General features: G+C 40.6%; 1 protein-coding gene across 1 annotated transcript in view; it reads left to right on the top strand.

Annotated features, from left to right (window-relative positions):
* Positions 1-15,622, top strand: part of LOC311225879 (calcium-activated chloride channel regulator 1-like) — a gene marked incomplete at both ends in the record, with an annotated part of 72,943 nt that extends 57,321 nt beyond the window's left edge. Inside the window, 4 exons of the mRNA XM_084311271.1 lie at positions 1,754-2,024; positions 9,940-10,107; positions 10,964-11,197; positions 15,288-15,622. Coding sequence (XP_084167397.1) covers positions 1,754-2,024; positions 9,940-10,107; positions 10,964-11,197; positions 15,288-15,622 — 1,008 coding nt within the window. The remainder of the gene's footprint in view (positions 1-1,753; positions 2,025-9,939; positions 10,108-10,963; positions 11,198-15,287) is intronic.
* Positions 15,623-17,879: the final 2,257 nt, after the last annotated feature.

The following is a 17,879-nucleotide window of genomic DNA, read 5'->3' on the forward strand; positions in this document are numbered from 1 at the left end:
CTGGTCGTCCGCAGTAATACACATTGGCCGTATTACGGGGAGGGAAACTGAAGGGTGGGGATCGGGCGTTGTGAACAAGCGACTCCTACAAGTCGGTTGGTGCGCCTGCGCAGTAGAATCAGGAAGTGTCGGGGGCAGCGTGAGCCTCCCACGCGTTACTCCTCGACACTGAGAGATCGAGCTGCGCAGGTGAAAAGATGCGACTGCTGTTACCTCAAGTACCGGAGGGGACTTGTGCTATGTATGACTTAGTCCACATTGCAGCCGGCTTGTGGGAGGCAAGAAACAGCGTTCGTGACAGGGGAGGGTTGAATTGGATGATACGAAATTGGGATGGGAGAAAAATATAGAAAAATGGGAGAAAAAAGTGGATAAAAAAAAAAAAGATTATTCCAATTCCTGATCACCATTCCAAATATCGATCGCGTTTATTGATTGATTATTGGCTGCTGTAAATATATATTCCAGGCTGCTTTCCAACTAGCGATCAGATCCCTCATCATCAGACGGCTCGCCAGCACAGTGGAGCCAGTTGGCCACCCCCACAGGGATCTCACAGTATAATCGACTGACCTGCAGTTACACAGGGATAGACGATAGGGGGCGGTTTTTTCCCATCTGAGCTCCTAGAGAGTCTGCTGTACCAACGCGAGACTCGGTTGAATTCAGATCGCTAATAAAATAAACAAACGACAATACACGTCGTCGGCACTCAACGGGGGGTCTGATAAGACGAGAATACACGTCGTCGGCATTCAAAGTGTTAATGCGACCTGAATATAGTGACCGAGAATGGTCACCTAATTATCTTAACAAAAGTGTATCATTAGCATTATGTTTGTTGTCTAAAGGGGAACATAATGGTACAATTTAAGATTTTAATGTTATCCGCATATAAAGGACAAATAAAACATCGTTAATTTGTAAGAAACCTCAATGAAAAAGGTGCAGGGTAAGTTATATTCGTTATTGTTATGAAAATGTGATAGAATCCTATAAAAATGTGGACACATTTGGTCACCGTGACGTTAGTTGTCTTTTGCCTCTCTGAGGTTGGTTTTCAGAAGCCCCTGAACTCCTTTGACCTCCTCCCTGTTACCTGCATTGAAAGCCCTCTTCTTTTCGTTCAGTAGGGCTTTGATGTCCTTAGTGACCCATGGCTTGTTGTTAGGGTAGCAGGTAACAGTCCTTGATGGAACATTGGGGTCCACACAAAAGTTTATGTAGTCCATGATGCACTCTGTGAGCCCATCAAAGTCCTCTCCATGGGGCTCAGAGTGCCTGCCAGTCTGTGACCTCAAAACAGCCCTGTAGTGACTTTTGGGCCTCCTCCGACCACCTTCTCACAGTTATTTTGGTCGCAGGCTGACTTTTGACCAGAGGCACATAACAGGGTGAACCAGGTTGTGGTCCGTCCGGCCCAGCTGTGGTAGTGGTGAGGAGCTGTACGCCTCCTTGATGTTGGCATACAGCGGGTCCAGAGTCCTATTTTCCCTGGTGTGGCAGCTGACATACTGCGTGAAATTTGGTAGCGATTTGTCCAGTTTTACATGATTAAAATCCCATGAGATGAGGATTAGAGCCTTCAGGTGTTTTGTTTGGTGACGTGCAATAGCACCGTGGATGACGTCACACGGGGCTGTCGGGTTTTCCGAGGGGGGATGTAAACCGTGCTCCGGTAATGAGCCCTGCTCCATCATAACATACAGTAGTATTAGCTTGAGCCGTGCTCTCTCCCTCTCCTGGACTGTAGGCAGGGAAGTGGACCTACAGCCTCCTGAACAGTGGACCAGCACCACAGGCCATGTCCCTCACCGTCACCAGCCAGGCCGCCAGCGCTGGCGTCGCCCCCCTCATGGTGAGGGCTCATATCAGCCAGCTGTCCAGCGATGGCAGCAGTCCTCTGGTGGTGTATGGAGCGGTGCAACAGGGAGGCGTTCCTGTGACTCTGGCTGTCGTCACGGCTACACTGCTGTCTGAAAACGGGAAATCGTACGACCTGGATCTGCTGGACAATGGAGCAGGTGAGCTGGTTTCCATGGTAACTGGTACAGTCTGAATCTGCTAGGTAACAGTATCCGTGCTGCGTAACTTGTAGCGCTGTACCGCTGTAGGAGAGAGGCGTCTGGCAGAATCCTCTGTGCACTAGGGCAGTGGTTCTCAAACTTTTTACACCAAGTACCACCTGAGAACGTAGCTGGCTCTCCAAGTACCACCATATAACCGGCATTAAAATACAGTCTATTCAGCTATGCACAGTTCACGCAGGAGGCAAATTTATTCCTAATACCATTATTTATTGTTAACTTTTGTCAGACACAGCCACAATGTACAAAGGGATAGCACTAGAACTAGCAAACGCTTCCACACAACTCATACAATGCAAGGGGCATTGAGAACATAATAACTAACATTCTCACATAGCAAGTGAGAAAATTAAGAACAACTGTATTTCAGCAAATGTACTTAATTCTCTCTCTCTATCTCTCTCTCTCTCTCTCTCTCTCTCTCTCTCTCTCTCTCTCACACACAGCAAGCAATTGTCCGTCATTCTCTCTCTCTCTCACACTCACACTTTACCCTTTAAATGCCAGTGTTTGTGATGGGCATCACAAATTATTGTAAAAAAGAAAAGAAAACACATATTCAATAAATGTTTGAATGTTTACCCTTTAAATGCCAGTTTGTGTGATGGCATCACAAATTATTGTTAAAAAAAACACACAGAAAGTAAAATATTTTCAATATATCAAATGCAAAGTACAGTTTTCTGGGGGAGATTATTACAGGCTAGGCATGTGTCAATGATTAGCAGCAACACAGATTTTGATGGATTTTTTGTAATGTCAGATTTAACACCAACTCTTTTCAGAAAAGTGGGAGTATTTCATTTTTTATCTGACATTACAAAAAGAAAAAAAAATTGTTATGATCAGGGCTGAAGTTGAATTAAAGATTTATGACTGTTTAGACTGCATTACGCTCTGTCACAGTGATCTCCTGGTTGTTCCCCACTTAGGTTATCTAACTATCGCGCCGCCGCAACCAGAAACACTGGCCTGGCCTGCTTCTAAGTTCAGTGGCCTTTTTTTTTTTTTTTTTTTGCTTTTTTGTAAATGTTTTCAAGTACCACCAGCAGTACCACCAAGTACCACTAAATTGGATTATACTAAGTATTACTTGACCTCTTAAGCCCGACGGGACCGGTACTGGTCCCAAAATGACATCATGTCATAAATCAATATCTCCAGACTGTTTGACAAAAGTATAGTTTTTATTTTCAAACGTATTCAAATATAAACATCATAATCATGTCACAACAGCATTTATAATGTATATTATCATCAATACATTAGTTTAGCAATAGGTTAAAGTGTTATTAGATAGATTAAACTTTTCGATTTAGTCTGTTTATTTCGCGAGAGGCGACCATTTTGGACATTTTGAACCATGGGAATTGTAGTTTTTTTGCAGCCATTTTGTAGAGGGCAGCGCTAGCTGTCGATCAGCATTGGAATTTTTCAGAACTAACCTCTATGGGGTTTCAAGCGTCATACTTTTGTATGAATTTCTTTAATATCTCTTATTATTCGGGATAATAAACCACAAAACGTAACGTTATTGACAGCGCAGTTAGTTTCTCTTCCCTATTTTTTGCATGCAGCAACAATTAGATTTGAAATTAGTTTCAAAACAGTTGCACCCTGATCAAAATAAAAAAGTACAGTAGATTACAGTAGATTTCATTATCTGTTCTTGATCATATTTTTTTTTTATTCAACACAAAATCAAAACAGTACAGATATGCAGATATACTTTACATCACGTTCTTAATCAACATCATGTCTGTACCGTATCATTAAGAGACAGCTATGCTTGGGGAAGGGGAAGGGGCATGGGGGACACACACAAAAACCAACAACAAAACAAAATAAATAAATAAACAGGTAACCCAGAATATACTACGTGTCAACCTCTCTTCTCTGGGTGTAGTACAGCAGTAGCAAACATTCTCTTATACCCGAGCTTTGGTTGTATCACCATCACTGCATTACAAATCCAACCCTTCATCCTCCATCACTGACCTTTCTCAAAAGCATGTAAGCCTAGTAATAGACACAATATTTCTGATAGATGTCCCTAGATACCAAGAATATGCAAATGGTCCTTGTAGAAGTGGAGCAATATCCCATTTACTTAGGTGTGTATTTTAGGCAGATTTTCCAAAAATAGGCTCCAGGGCCCTCATTTATCAACAATGCGTAGAAAGTGTTCTATTTCCGTTCCTACGCACGGAATTTATAATGTGTGTACGCACAGAAAAATCTGGATTTATCAACCGTGCGTGCACAGGTCGTACGCACACTCCGTGTTGATAAATACCATTTGTTCCTACCGTCAATGCTTGTGCATGATTATCCATATTTGGTAATGAAACACCCCCATGGGATGTGAAATAATGGACTAAGCCGAGCGAACGCCTGGGAGAAATACGCGACAGGCTGACAGACATCTATTAACTTCCTAAAGACCATTGCTGCCTCAGGGCAGCGCAAACACTAATAAAGACCGTTAACCACTGTTTGCCATTGGTGTCATTAATAACCATGCTGGAATATGACTGCTTTTTCTTCGTTTCGTTCGATTAATACCCAGGGATTAAAGTAAATTTTCTACCTGCATATGATTTGTAGAGGCATACAATCTATTTTGATGTCGGTATTAGGTAGTCTATATAAACAATAATACGAGAGCATATACAAGAACCTTTCTATTCACATAACTGCATTTGTGATGGAGCTTTGACAGCTACATGAGTGGTACAGACAGTAACAGTCTATTGCTCGATCCATCTCCAATATCACAATGGACTGTGCCATGTAGCCTATGTATAGCCTGCCTATGTGATCAATAAAAACGCGAACTTGAATTCCATCATCATCATTTATATGTTGTGTCTGTCCACTATGTTTGTTACTTTGTTATTTCCCCCCCCCCTATGTAAAGCGACATTGGGTCTCTTGAAAGGTGCTATATAAAATGAAGCTATTATTATTATTATTATTATTATTATTATTATTATTATTATTATTATTATTATTATTATTATTATTATTATTATTATTATTATTATTATTATTATTATTATTATTATTATTATTATTATTATTATTATTATTATTATTATTATTATTATTATTATTATTATTATTATTATTATTATTATTATTATTATTATTATTATTATTATTATTATTATTATTATTATCACATCTGTGCGGGAGCTCACAAATAGACTATCTTTTAGTCTCAGTGAAGTTTCAACGGAGGTCATCTATTCTAACCAACAAATTGAAGTAGAAAGCATTTCGTTGTGACCAATCTTATTTGGAAACATGACACACAAAATAATAGTATTTCGCTTTTTATTTTAAACAATATTTAATCACGTTTGGAGGTGGGTGTTCTGCGTCTGCCCCCCCCCCCCCCCCCGTGCCAAACAAGCAGGCCAACATCTTCGAGCGTGAGCCCGTTATAATTACACTACTGTCGCTATTTTACAATTAACTATAATGAATTACGGTTCATACAGAACACGCGCCAGTGTTGGAAGTAATGCACAAAAGCTTATTTCCGCATCTGCAGTCTCCATATTCTACCGCCGGGTGCCAGGTACGCACGGTCGGAGCTGTGCGTATATATACGCACAAAGTCAAGCACACGTTCAAATTGATATGTCCCACACTTTGCTTAGAAATGATCGTACGCACGGGTTACGGACATATCTGTGCGTATCAGTGGAGGCTGCTGACCAAATTTTTAGGTGAAGCACAAATTATTATATTATATTATATATTAAATTATATTTTTTAAACATCCCCAACGCTGCAACACCCCCATTCCTCCCAGGTGTCAGGCTCCTCATTCGCTTCCATTCATTTTGCGGACCATGTTTAAATATCATACTTCTGAAGTATAAACAAACTATATTGCTGTGACGATTTCAATAACACAGACCATTCTTAGAGTCAATGGTATGCAAAACTGTACATTGGAATATCTAACATGTATTTACCACCTTCCTCTGCACAAGGCCACAGATGGGTTTTATGTAACACAAGGACAATGAATGAATGAATGAATGAATGAATGAATGAATGAATGAATGAATGAATGAATGAATGAATGAATGAATGAATGAATGAATGAATGAATGAATGAATGATGAATGAAAACTTTATTTAACAGATTGCAGAATGGGTACAATACAGTATGGCTCAATACACACAATTGTTAAGGGGATGCAGACCAGAGAAAGACTTTCGTCTTGTTTACATCAATTCAGTGCCACATACACACAGTCCTCATATCCCTCCTAGTTACACACAGTCATCATTATCCCTCCCATACAATACGCACAACACAACAGACTAACTCGTCTTGCTCAATACTTGTTTATGAGTTTTAAGAGACAGCACTGTAATCTCTCTCAACCAAAGCTCTACTAGTTAACAAAGATCTCCACCTTGCTATCTGAAACACTGACACCATTATCAACCTAATAATATCAACCTGATAATATTGAAACATTATCAATATAACGTTAGCTACCAACTTTAGCAGGGCTCCTAATAACACAAGATACATTTCACTATGAATTGAAAATGGGGGACCCTGATGTAAACAAGACGAAAGTCTTTATCTGGTCTGCATCTCCTTAATAATTATGTGTATTGAGCCGTACTGTATATTGTACCCATTCTGCAATCTGTTAAATAAAGTTTTCATTCATTCATGCCTTTTGAAAAGTGACATGGTCGATGTAGGAGTTATGATGCAGTTTCAATTCGGTTACGGTAACGTTACACAAACTGACATTCTAAAGCCAAGAAGACACGACTTACCCATATCGTTGAATAGTGCAGCTTCTCCATGTGACAAGTCCGACTCGAGCCGCTTGCATTAATCCCATGGAAAATGTAAACAATAGTGCATCGCGAGCCAGCTTGTTGCATCAAATTGATGTTTGGCTTTTGTCTCCCGAGTGACGTTAGAACTACTACACTTCGGCTGCGTCCAGGCTAAGCACTGCAGGCTTTCGTTTTAAAACGACTGAGATAAAAAAATATATATATCATCAAACGATGCACAATGGAGAGGCATTGTTGTTATTGATATCATCTTCATCAATGCCATCAGCCCTGTTTAGACATTCACAAGACTTGCGTAACGACAAGTTATCTTCCTGAGATAAAAATAATTTTGAAAACAAGCTCGCTGCAGAGCCACAGTACGGCACAAGAGAAACCATTATCTGATTGGGCCACAAGGCTGTCAATCATGCTAGCTGCAGAGCCACAGAACAGCCAAAGAGAAACCATTAGCTGATTGGTGGATTGAATGATTGACAGCCTTGTTATCCATTCAATGGCAAGAGTTTAACTGCACAGACCGTGCTTAGATGAAGTTAATAGCCTATTTTGATTCGCTGTTATTTATTATTTATTAACAATGGGTCACACCTGTGAAGTTTTCTTCACGAATAATTACTGCAGGCAATACTGCAGTGCAGGCCTGCTCAGAGCTGTCAATTTTGGCCATTTTTGAAGAAAAAAAAATTCACTGGTTTTTAACACTTTCAGTGCCACTCACGAGATTTCTCTGGTTTTTTTATAGGTGGTTGCATGCCACTCACGAGATTTCTCGGAATTATTATTATAATAATTTTTTTGCGATCTGAAAAATTATTGCATCACCCGAGACTACCCCCGAGGGGCGCCGGCGATCACTGTGGAAAAAAGCGCCCCCTGTCGTCTCCCAGATGACATAAGTGATTTTGGAATGGACTCAATGAAAATGAATGGGGAAAAAAATCCGGTACTCCACATTTTCCAGTTCACTGATCCAGCCGGGGTTACTAGAGTTCATTCTGGAGCCTCAGATCCCCGCGGATCATGGAGTTCTACTGTATCGCGTTGGATCCATACACGTATCGATTTTTTCGAATGGTGATCAGGAATTGGAATATACCAGTTGGATACCATCTGATGTCAGGTACGGACTCTATGTTATCAGTGGTAGGATAATCAGAGTAAGTTTGATGAAGTTATAAGCTGTTTTGTGAAATGTCTTCTTTCGGTTTCACTGTAAAAGTCCGTGAGGAAATCAACGGAGCGATTATCAGTGCGCGGCCGTAATGTGCGTGCGTGCACGTATAATATTGATCATCTAGCGTTTATTTGAAAACGATTCATAAAAAGGCAGACGAATATCAACGTTGTGGAATATTCCACTAAAAGACGATTTTCATAGAATGCTCCAGAATGAGCTGTTTTTTATATCAAAACGGGGGCTTTTCTAACTGCTCTGAAACGGCAACGACGCGATAAAAAAACAATCTGCCTTCACAGCACTGACTGGAAAATAGTCTTTGATAATGCGATGGGCAGATTAGACACATAGCCATAATTTAAAACATAGATTAGGCGATATTAACGTTAACATTGGCGCCGATGGTGGCATTCAAGCGGTAAAACGGAAAACCAGGCGTGGCGCTGAAAGTGTTAACAGAGGAAAACATTTATAATAAAAAAATAATAATAATAAAAAAAATATATATATATATATAGGTATATGTAAATTAATAATAATTATGAATTATGAGTGAATTTGTATTTCACGTGTTGTCATAGAGAAACCTCCACTGGTGCGTATGCAACATTGATGAATGAGGGCCCAGGCTTAAGAGGTTAAGTACAAAACACCATGACATCATCATCCATGGTGGCGTTTAAATTGGATTATGCTAAGTATTACTTTGATCCACCTTTTCTCCTTATTTTTCTCCCATCCCAATTTCGCCTCGCCAATTCTCCCTTCAATTCTCCCCTCCCCTGTCTCGAACGTTGCTAGACTATGCCTCCCACTGGTTGGCTGCAGTGAGGACCAAGCCTTGCATCATGTGTCCCCTCCGGTACACGAGGAGGCAGCTGTTGCATCTTTTCACCTGAACAGCGCGATCTCTCGGTGGCGAGGAGTAGCATGTGGGCGGCTCATGCTGCCCCCGATACTTCCTGATTCTGCTGTACAGGCGCACCAACCGACCTGTAGGAGTCGCCGTCCACAACGTCCAATCCCCACCCACCAGCTTTCCCACCCCTAACACAGCCAAGCTGGTAGGAACGCCGAGAGCTGGGCTCGAACCCAGCATCTCCTGCGTTAGTGGCGAGCGCCTTGCCCACTGCGCCCGCCACTAACTTAGCCCTGTGCTAAGTATTACTTAAGTACAAAACACCATGACATCATCATCCTTGGTAGTGTTAAAATTTTATTAAAATAAGTATTAATTAAGTACAAAATTTGCACCATGGCAGTACCATGGTCAATTACCTATACATGGTAAAACTAAGGGAATTAAATATAGGTATGGAAAACTTCATGGTATGTGATGTGGTGTGATATGTGATGTGGTGTGATATGTGATGTGGTGTGATGTATATGTGATGTGATGTATATGTGATGTGGTGTGATTTGTTGTGATGTATATGTGATGTATATTTGATGTGATATATATGTGATGTGTGGTGTATATGTGATGTATATGTGATGTGTTGTGATGTATATGTGATGTATATGTGATGTGATGTATATGTGATGTGTTGTGATGTATATGTGATGTGGTGTATATGTTATGTGGTGTTATATGTATTGTGATGTGGTGTATATGTGATGTATGTATATGTGATGTGGTGTATATGTGGTGTGATATGTATTGTGATGTGGTGTATATGTGATGTGATGTATATGTGATGTGGTGTATATGTGATGTATATGTGATGTGATGTATATGTGATGCGGTGTATATTATGTAATGTATATGTGATGTGATGTATATGTAGTGTGATATGTGATGTGATTCTCTACTCCTGTCACCATTAGGTGTTGATGCTTTCAGAAACGACGGCATTTATTCCAGATACTTCATTCCAAGTGAATCTGGGAGATACAGCTTGAAAGTCAAAGTGCGTAACGATGATGGAGGAGCCAGGTTCTCCTTTAGTGGACACAGTGGGGCTCTTTACATCCCTGGATATGTGGGAGAAGACGGTACAGTACATGACACCTGATTGATTGATTGATTGATTGATTGATTGATTGATTGATTGATTGATTGATTGAAAAGTTTATTAACAGATTGCAGAATGGGTACAGTACAGTACAGCTCAATACATACAATTGTTAAGGGGATGCAGACCAGAGAAAGAGTTTCGTCTTGTTTACATCAGGGTCCCCCATTTTCAATTCATCATAACATATATGACACACACGACATACAGATAGACAGTACTGCAACATCTATACATTTATGACATACCAGATTTGCAAATACAGTACTGTTTGTGATACAAAAAGTGTCCAGAAAAGAGTGTATATACATTTGACGTAGAAACTGTACCTACAACCAACTGTTGCTTTGTCTCAGGAAACCATTATCAATATTCTATGGAAGCCATCTTGGGTGTACTAAAGGAAATGTTCTTTCTCAGGACATCATTATCAATATTCTATGGAAGCCATCTTAGGTGTACTAAAGGAAATGTTCATGATATGCTGGAAAATACCCTTTCAAGTCAAATGTATTTGTAGTTTAGTTCAGTATCACAATACATGTTAACATGCTTCACAAAGCCCTGACCTTAGATGGATGGATGGATAATTTAATGAGATTCAGATTCAGCTTTATTGTTGCATCTTCGTCATATTTACACACAAAAAAAAGCACAATTCTTGGGTCTCGCCCCCTCGACCTACAGCATGGCAATAAAATACACAATAGAACAATACGATACACAAAAACCCAATATATATATAACACCTTCTCACCCTGGCATAAACAGGCCCTGGGTAAAATAATACCAATCTATCCATTTAAATTGTGTGTCCTCGACCTTTGACCTTCCAGGAAAGGTGGTGTTGAACCCTCCCAACCCCTCCGTCTCCGAGGAGGACCAACAGGCTAACGTGGGCGTCTTCAGCAGGACGGTCATAGGAGCCAGTTTCTCTGTGGACATCGACCCCAGCGTCCCGCCTCCAGTGTTCCCCCCGAACAAGATCACAGACCTGAGCGCTCGTCTGGAGAACGGCACCGTGCTGCTGACCTGGACGGCCCCCGGCGATGACCTGGACGTGGGCAGAGGTAGAGCAGGAGACCTGTGGTGGCACTAAGTTGTGTTTTTAATCTCATCAAATCAAATCAAATGTATTTATATAGTCCGAGATCACATGGAATTGCCCCCATGGGCTTTACAGGTCAAGAAGAAACATCACAATAGATCCAGAACCAAAAAAACACCATCAAATCCATATAGGCAACACTCCCAGAATTTAGCCAATGAAGATAAGGAACGACTCACTAAAAATCTAGCAATAGGGAAAAAAAGCACCACAGGCGGTGTGGAGGAGAGAAACCTCAGATGGGCTGTTCAACAGGATGTCGGTTATAATAATGTGTTGCTATGGATGAGAGATGGATGGAGAATAGAACAGGTGAATAATTGGTATGTATATACATGTAATGAAACACATATATATATACATACATGGTAGCCGGGCCGCCTGGGAGAAATGCGAGGCCCTGTGCGAGATTTAACGCGAGCCCCCCCCCCCCCCCCCCAAAAGGTAAAAAAAATAAATAAAAAAATAAAAATATATATATATATATATATATATATATATATATATATATATATATATATATATATTTTTTTTTTTTTTTTAATACAGTCAACATATTCTTAAATAATAGCGCTGCCCGAGGCGGGGCATGATACAGTCAACATATAGCAAAAGAGAGAGCGAGAGAGAGCTCCCGTTCTACAGTCAATATACAGTGTACAGAGAGAGAGAGAGAGAGACACATTGGAAAGAAATTGAAATGCTATTTGGCCCTAAACAGAGAGTACACAGTGGCAGAATACCTGAGCACTGTGACTGAAGATCCTTGAGCACAGCCTAGCCATCGAGAAAGGCCGCCATAGGCAGACTGTGTGTGTTAGAAAGAGAGAGAGAGAGAGAGAGAACATGTGTGTTTGTCATGTGTGTGTGTGTTAGAGAGAGACTAGAGCATGTATGAGAGATTCAAAAGGACAAAGATCAACACTTAAATCCAAGAGAGAGAGAGAGAGAGAGAGAGAGAGAGAGAGAGACACATTGGAAAGAAATTGAAATGCTATTTGGCCCTAAACAGAGAGTACACAGTGGCAGAATACCTGAGCACTGTGACTGAAGATCCTTGAGCACAGCCTAGCCATCGAGAAAGGCCGCCATAGGCAGACTGTGTGTGTTAGAAAGAGAGAGAGAGAGAGAGAGAACATGTGTGTTTGTCATGTGTGTGTGTGTTAGAGAGAGACTAGAGCATGTATGAGAGATCCAAAAGGACAAAGATCAACACTTAAATCCAACAAGAAGAGGGTCTATACCAGAGAAACCAAAGCAGCAAGGAGCCAATGGCCGACATCAGCTAAATAGGCTAGCCAGGTACTGTGACACCAGGCCACACACAGCTTTGGCCAACGGCCCAACGCTACCCAAGCTACACAAGCGACCAAGACATTCACACACAGCACATGTCGTATCTCCAAATGTTGTGAAGTAGCATATGTTTTGCCTGGAAAAAAACATCGTTATTAACAAAACATTCGGGAGGGGAAGGAAGGAAGAGTGGGGTAATGTCATGACATTTTCATTAATCTTACCTGCACAAAAGGAACGCAGGGCGAAAGGCCGCAACACAGGTCTCCACGTTGACGAAAGGCCTCTCGCTGGTGGGACAAAATAAGCCAGAACCCCCTGCTATTCTCACGGCTAATGTCAATGGTCGACTCGTAGCACAAGCTAACAGCTAACTCTAGCCTAGGCTAACGGATGGCATCAAAGTAACGTGCGCAGCCGGCAGCTAGCCGGCAGCTAGCTACGACGTTAGCTGCTGGCTGCGCACGTTACTTTGATGCTATCAGTTAGCCAGTTAGCTCAACCCGGCTATCGCTAACCATGAGCTAACGCACTACCACTGAAACTACAACATGAGAAAAGCAATACAGGCGCTGACACCAGGCACACACCGTTAGCTACTAGTAGTACTATATTAGCTAGTCGACCAGTTTGGCTCCAGAGAGAGAGAAAGAGAGCATAGGTCCACGGCGGGAATATAATCATAGGTTGACTCACCATAACGCAGTATCAATCCGGCGCCAATGGTAAAGTTGGAAGGAGACTTTCTTGGCCCACGGTGTAATTTTTTCTGATCCATGCGGCTTTTGAAAAGACATCCACTCGCCTCGCTCCTCTGAATAGCGCTGAATTATCTACCTCGTGTCGTGTCTTCTTCTTCTATTTGGTATTACGGCGGACGGGCCGGAAACACTATCCTAAAATCTGTAGAGCAGCAAATCCGCAGAAACCGGAAAACTGCAGTCTGCAGAGCCGCAGAGGCAGGAAGTCAGACACATTCTACAAACGTGTCTAATGTGAAATATATAAGCATATAAGCAAAACTAGATTTTAGGTCTGTGATGAAAAAGGTCCTCGCGGGAAGGGGGGCCTCGCAAAAAAATTTAAAAAAAATTTAAAAAAAAATTTAAAATTTTTTTTTAAAAAAAAATGTTTTTTTTTTATTATTTTTTTTATTTTGCGAGGCCCCCCTTCCCGCGAGGCCCTGTGCGACCGCACTGCTCGCACACCCCCTGAGGCGGCCCTGCGGTAGCAATAGTATCTAAAGTAGATAAGAACATTTTAAGGCGAGACAGTACCCCCGAAATCACATTTCTGCTTTTTTTCGACGATATTGAGATTTTGTTATATTTTGCTTTCTAAACATGTCTTCTATGAAACTAGTGACAATAAAACGTCAATAACACACATTTACTTGTTTATTTTACTTCATTTTGTCTGATTTCTTCATAAATTCGCCAAAAGTTACTACTTTTACCCACAACTGTTCTGAAGCGGCTACTGCATGCACCATGGCAACCTTGGTATCGTTGGAAACCTCTATTTGTGACGTACAATCTTATCGCGACCAAACTTGACAACATCCTTTGTATCAGCAGCCAATCACTAAAATAGATAGGTAAATTGTTCATTTGGCATTTTACAATGCAAAACTTTGAGGTTGTTTTCTCAAACTAGTTTTTATGCATTTTACTTACACACAAAGACATTTCCCTAGTACCTACACACACCAAACTTTCCAGAAGGGTTTGTTGATATATCATTCATAGCCGGATTTATAGTACATTTTATACCAAAACTAGACAAAAACCAAAAAAGAATTATGACAGTAGACAGCCACAATCCCTTCTGTAAAACGTTTCTTTTTTAATGTATCAACAAAATGAAACCAAGTTTTCGAATCTGGCATTATCCATGTTGGTGATTCGTGTCTTGGCGATATATGCAAATGTGTGCATATTTAATGAGGACGTGCCTCATTTCCATATGTAAACAGAACATAACTTGCAATACATTTTTCCTTAGTATTTATGTACATAACAAACTCGGAAAGTTTCATAGTGATATCTATTAAAATATTTGTTTTGCCTATTAGGGAGTACTGTCTCGCCTTAAATTTTTTATAAAAAGAGCAAAAACAAAGCATAGGAATAGGAGCGCTGGTGTGAAAATAAGATAAAGGCTAAAAGTCGAGGCTTGGAGCTCAAAGTCTCATCTGTGTATTAATTTGAGATGTATACAAAATGGCTAGAATCTAGCCACTAGATGAACTATAGAGGGGTTACCGACAGTTTTGTTTATCAAAGTGGCAAATACTAATAAGGAATTAATAAATAAAAAATGTACAGGAAGATGAATGAATGAATGAATGAAAACTTTATTTAACAGATTGCAGAATGGGTACAATACAGTACGGCTCAATACATACAATTGTTAAGGGGATGCAGACCTGAGAAAGACGTTTGTCTTGTTTCCATCAGGGTCCCCCATTTATACCTACTGTATAGTAAAATGTGAATGTCCAGGAAGGTATACCTATAGTAAAATGTGAATGTCCAGGAAGGTATACCTATAGTAAAATGTGAATGTCCAGGAAGGTATACCTATAGTAAAATGTAAATGTCCAGGAAGGTATACAGTGATTTACTCTTTGGATAATAGCTGCTATATAAATGCACCATTTATTTTCAGACGTGTCGTATTTCCAGGATGCTGGTGATAACGTCTATCACTATCACAGAATCAAAATTGTTTCAATTCTTTAAAAAAATTTCCAGCGACTGCTTACGAGATCCGCTTCAGCCGGGACCCCCGGCTCCTCCGGTCCAACTTCAGCGACGCCGAGGCCGTGAACACCTCCAGCCTCCGGCCTCAGGATTCAGGCTCCTCAGAGCGCTTCTCCTTCCACGCCAACATCTCCGCTGGCACCACTCTGTTCCTCGCAGCGCGGGCGCAAAGCGGACAGGGTGCTGTTTCTGAACTGTCCAACCTCGCGCAGGTCACCGGTCAGTCTGTCCCCGTGGAGCCCAGTCGCTCTCCTCGCGGTCCTCAGGCTCTTCATGCTGTGGCCACTGTTGTTGCTGCCGTCTGGGCCGTCATGTTCGTATTATAAGTAAAAGTATATTCTATACTGTAATATACAAAATTATGTTATATCTAGTAAAATTAATGGAAGATCAAATAAAAATGTAAGGGGGTAGGGATCTATAAGCTTAGGTTCCCTCTACTCCTTTTTTGGACATGTCTGCCAACCAAACACATTGCTCTTGACCATTTGTTTATAATTATTATTTTTTGTTATGATTTAATTTTTTTAGATTTTTTTTTAATGTTTTTTTAATTAAAAAAAATATATATATATGTGCTATAATTGTTTGGTTTGATGGAGCTAGATCGTGATTTGTTTGGAGGAATATGGAGAATTACATGTTCAAAAAGAAACTTTTTCATTCATTCATTCATTCATTCATTCATTCATTCATGGTGGCCCGTGGCTGAGACACACATGGGCCGAATCCACAAAGAAGGGATTGCGTGGTGCTAATTGCACCCTTAACTGCGCGAGTTTAGCATGAGTCTGCAGAGCTTGATTTATGACGTGATGTCATTTGCGGTACAGCCCTCTGGACTATATTTGATTTCATAATTCTATTCTATTCTATTGTGCTATATTTAATTGAGTTGATATCCCATTTAATTTGATTCAATCTCTTTATTAAGTTGTACAGCCCTGGCCTATATTTGATTTCATCATTATATCCTCATCCGTCAGGACCTCCAAGTCGCGATCCAGATGCCAATTGTGTTTATTCCGTATTGTATTTTGTTTATTTTGTCATTGCATTTGTTTGTCATTCACAAATAAAATATTTTGAGCAGAACTGTCCATGGTGCAGAATCTTTATTGTTACGGTTGCGGTGCAGGTAAGCAAATGTGAGTCCAGTAGAGGAGGAAATAATACAAGTCGGAGAATGATTGCTCTTTCTTAGCGGTGCCTTTTAATGTAAGAACACAGAGCACAGAGAATCCAGGGAAAGACGCCGGGCGTCAACTTGAGAGCAAGGTAGATACAGGAGAATAATCAAGAGCGAGAAGGTCAGCACAATCTCCAGCTCCTTCCACACGATACACGGTCTGAAGCCTCGACAGGGGCAGAGAGAAACAACAAGTGAATATATAGTCAAAACCCCAAACATTCCAATGCGTCAATTAGGGACAGGTAATTGACAGCACAGTGACAGCCATAGATATCTATAGAACACTAGATAGCTTAAGGCGGAGTCACCAGCGTCACTGAACCGCCGCCATCTTGCCAGGGGCAGCCTTGAGTGAGAGTGAGTGAGCTGCACAGACAAAAATACTCATAACTCGCTGAAATATTGACGGATTTACAAACGGGTTGGTTTGCTATAAACATCAAAGATGTAGTTATGATACTGCATACTTATAAAAAAAAAATAAAAAATTTAAAGATGTTTTTTTTTTTACAAACCGCTTGAATCATAGCCACGTTAATAATGCTTGTAATAAACCAAACCGTTTGTAAATCCGTCAATATTTCAGCGAGTTATGAGTATTTTTGTCTGTGCAGCTCACTCACTCTCACTCAAGGCTGCCCCATGGCAAGATGGCGGCGGTTCAGTGACGTCACTCTCCATTGGCCGGCAGCGCGGGCAAGCTATCTAGTGTTCTATATATATCTATGGTGACAGCAACCAGTGGTGACAGAACAAGGAGTGACACATCAGGAATAGGGCGTGACCAACAGTGAGTGCAGATGCCAACCACCAGAGGAATTAACTCCAGAATGACAGTGGGGTTCCTAAGACAAGAACACAGAACGTTACACTTTATACCAAATTTAGGCACTGTGCCAATGAAGATATTTTATAATTAACAAATATTTTGAGTGATCAAGTTGTATTTAATAATGTTTACTTAGGATAATAGAACCTGCATTATCATATACTCCAGAATACACTTTTCATTGGCCGTGTTTCCAGCTCCTCATGGACCCGATGGACCCGACGAAACATTATAAATTAAACGTTTATTCTGGAGCATATGAGTGTGCCGTGGCATAATCGTTTCCGCTTGGTGGTACAATTGGAACGTGAGTGCAGTCAATCATTATAATAATATAATCTTTATTTATATAGCACCTTTCATACAAGGATTGCCGTTCAAAATGCTTTATATAATGAATACATAATAAAACAAGCAGATAGAGACACAATTAAAGTTGCAGCATGATGCAAAATCTAAATCTTGTTTCAAAATCAATCAATCAATAACGCAGACAACATTGGGAAACAATATTTAAATAATAAATACGATTGCATGGGATCTCTGGGTGGCTGGTGTCCTT

This window comes from Notolepis coatsorum (assembly GCF_963971535.1).
Source record: "Notolepis coatsorum genome assembly, chromosome: 3".
Lineage (NCBI taxonomy): Eukaryota > Metazoa > Chordata > Actinopteri > Aulopiformes > Paralepididae > Notolepis > Notolepis coatsorum.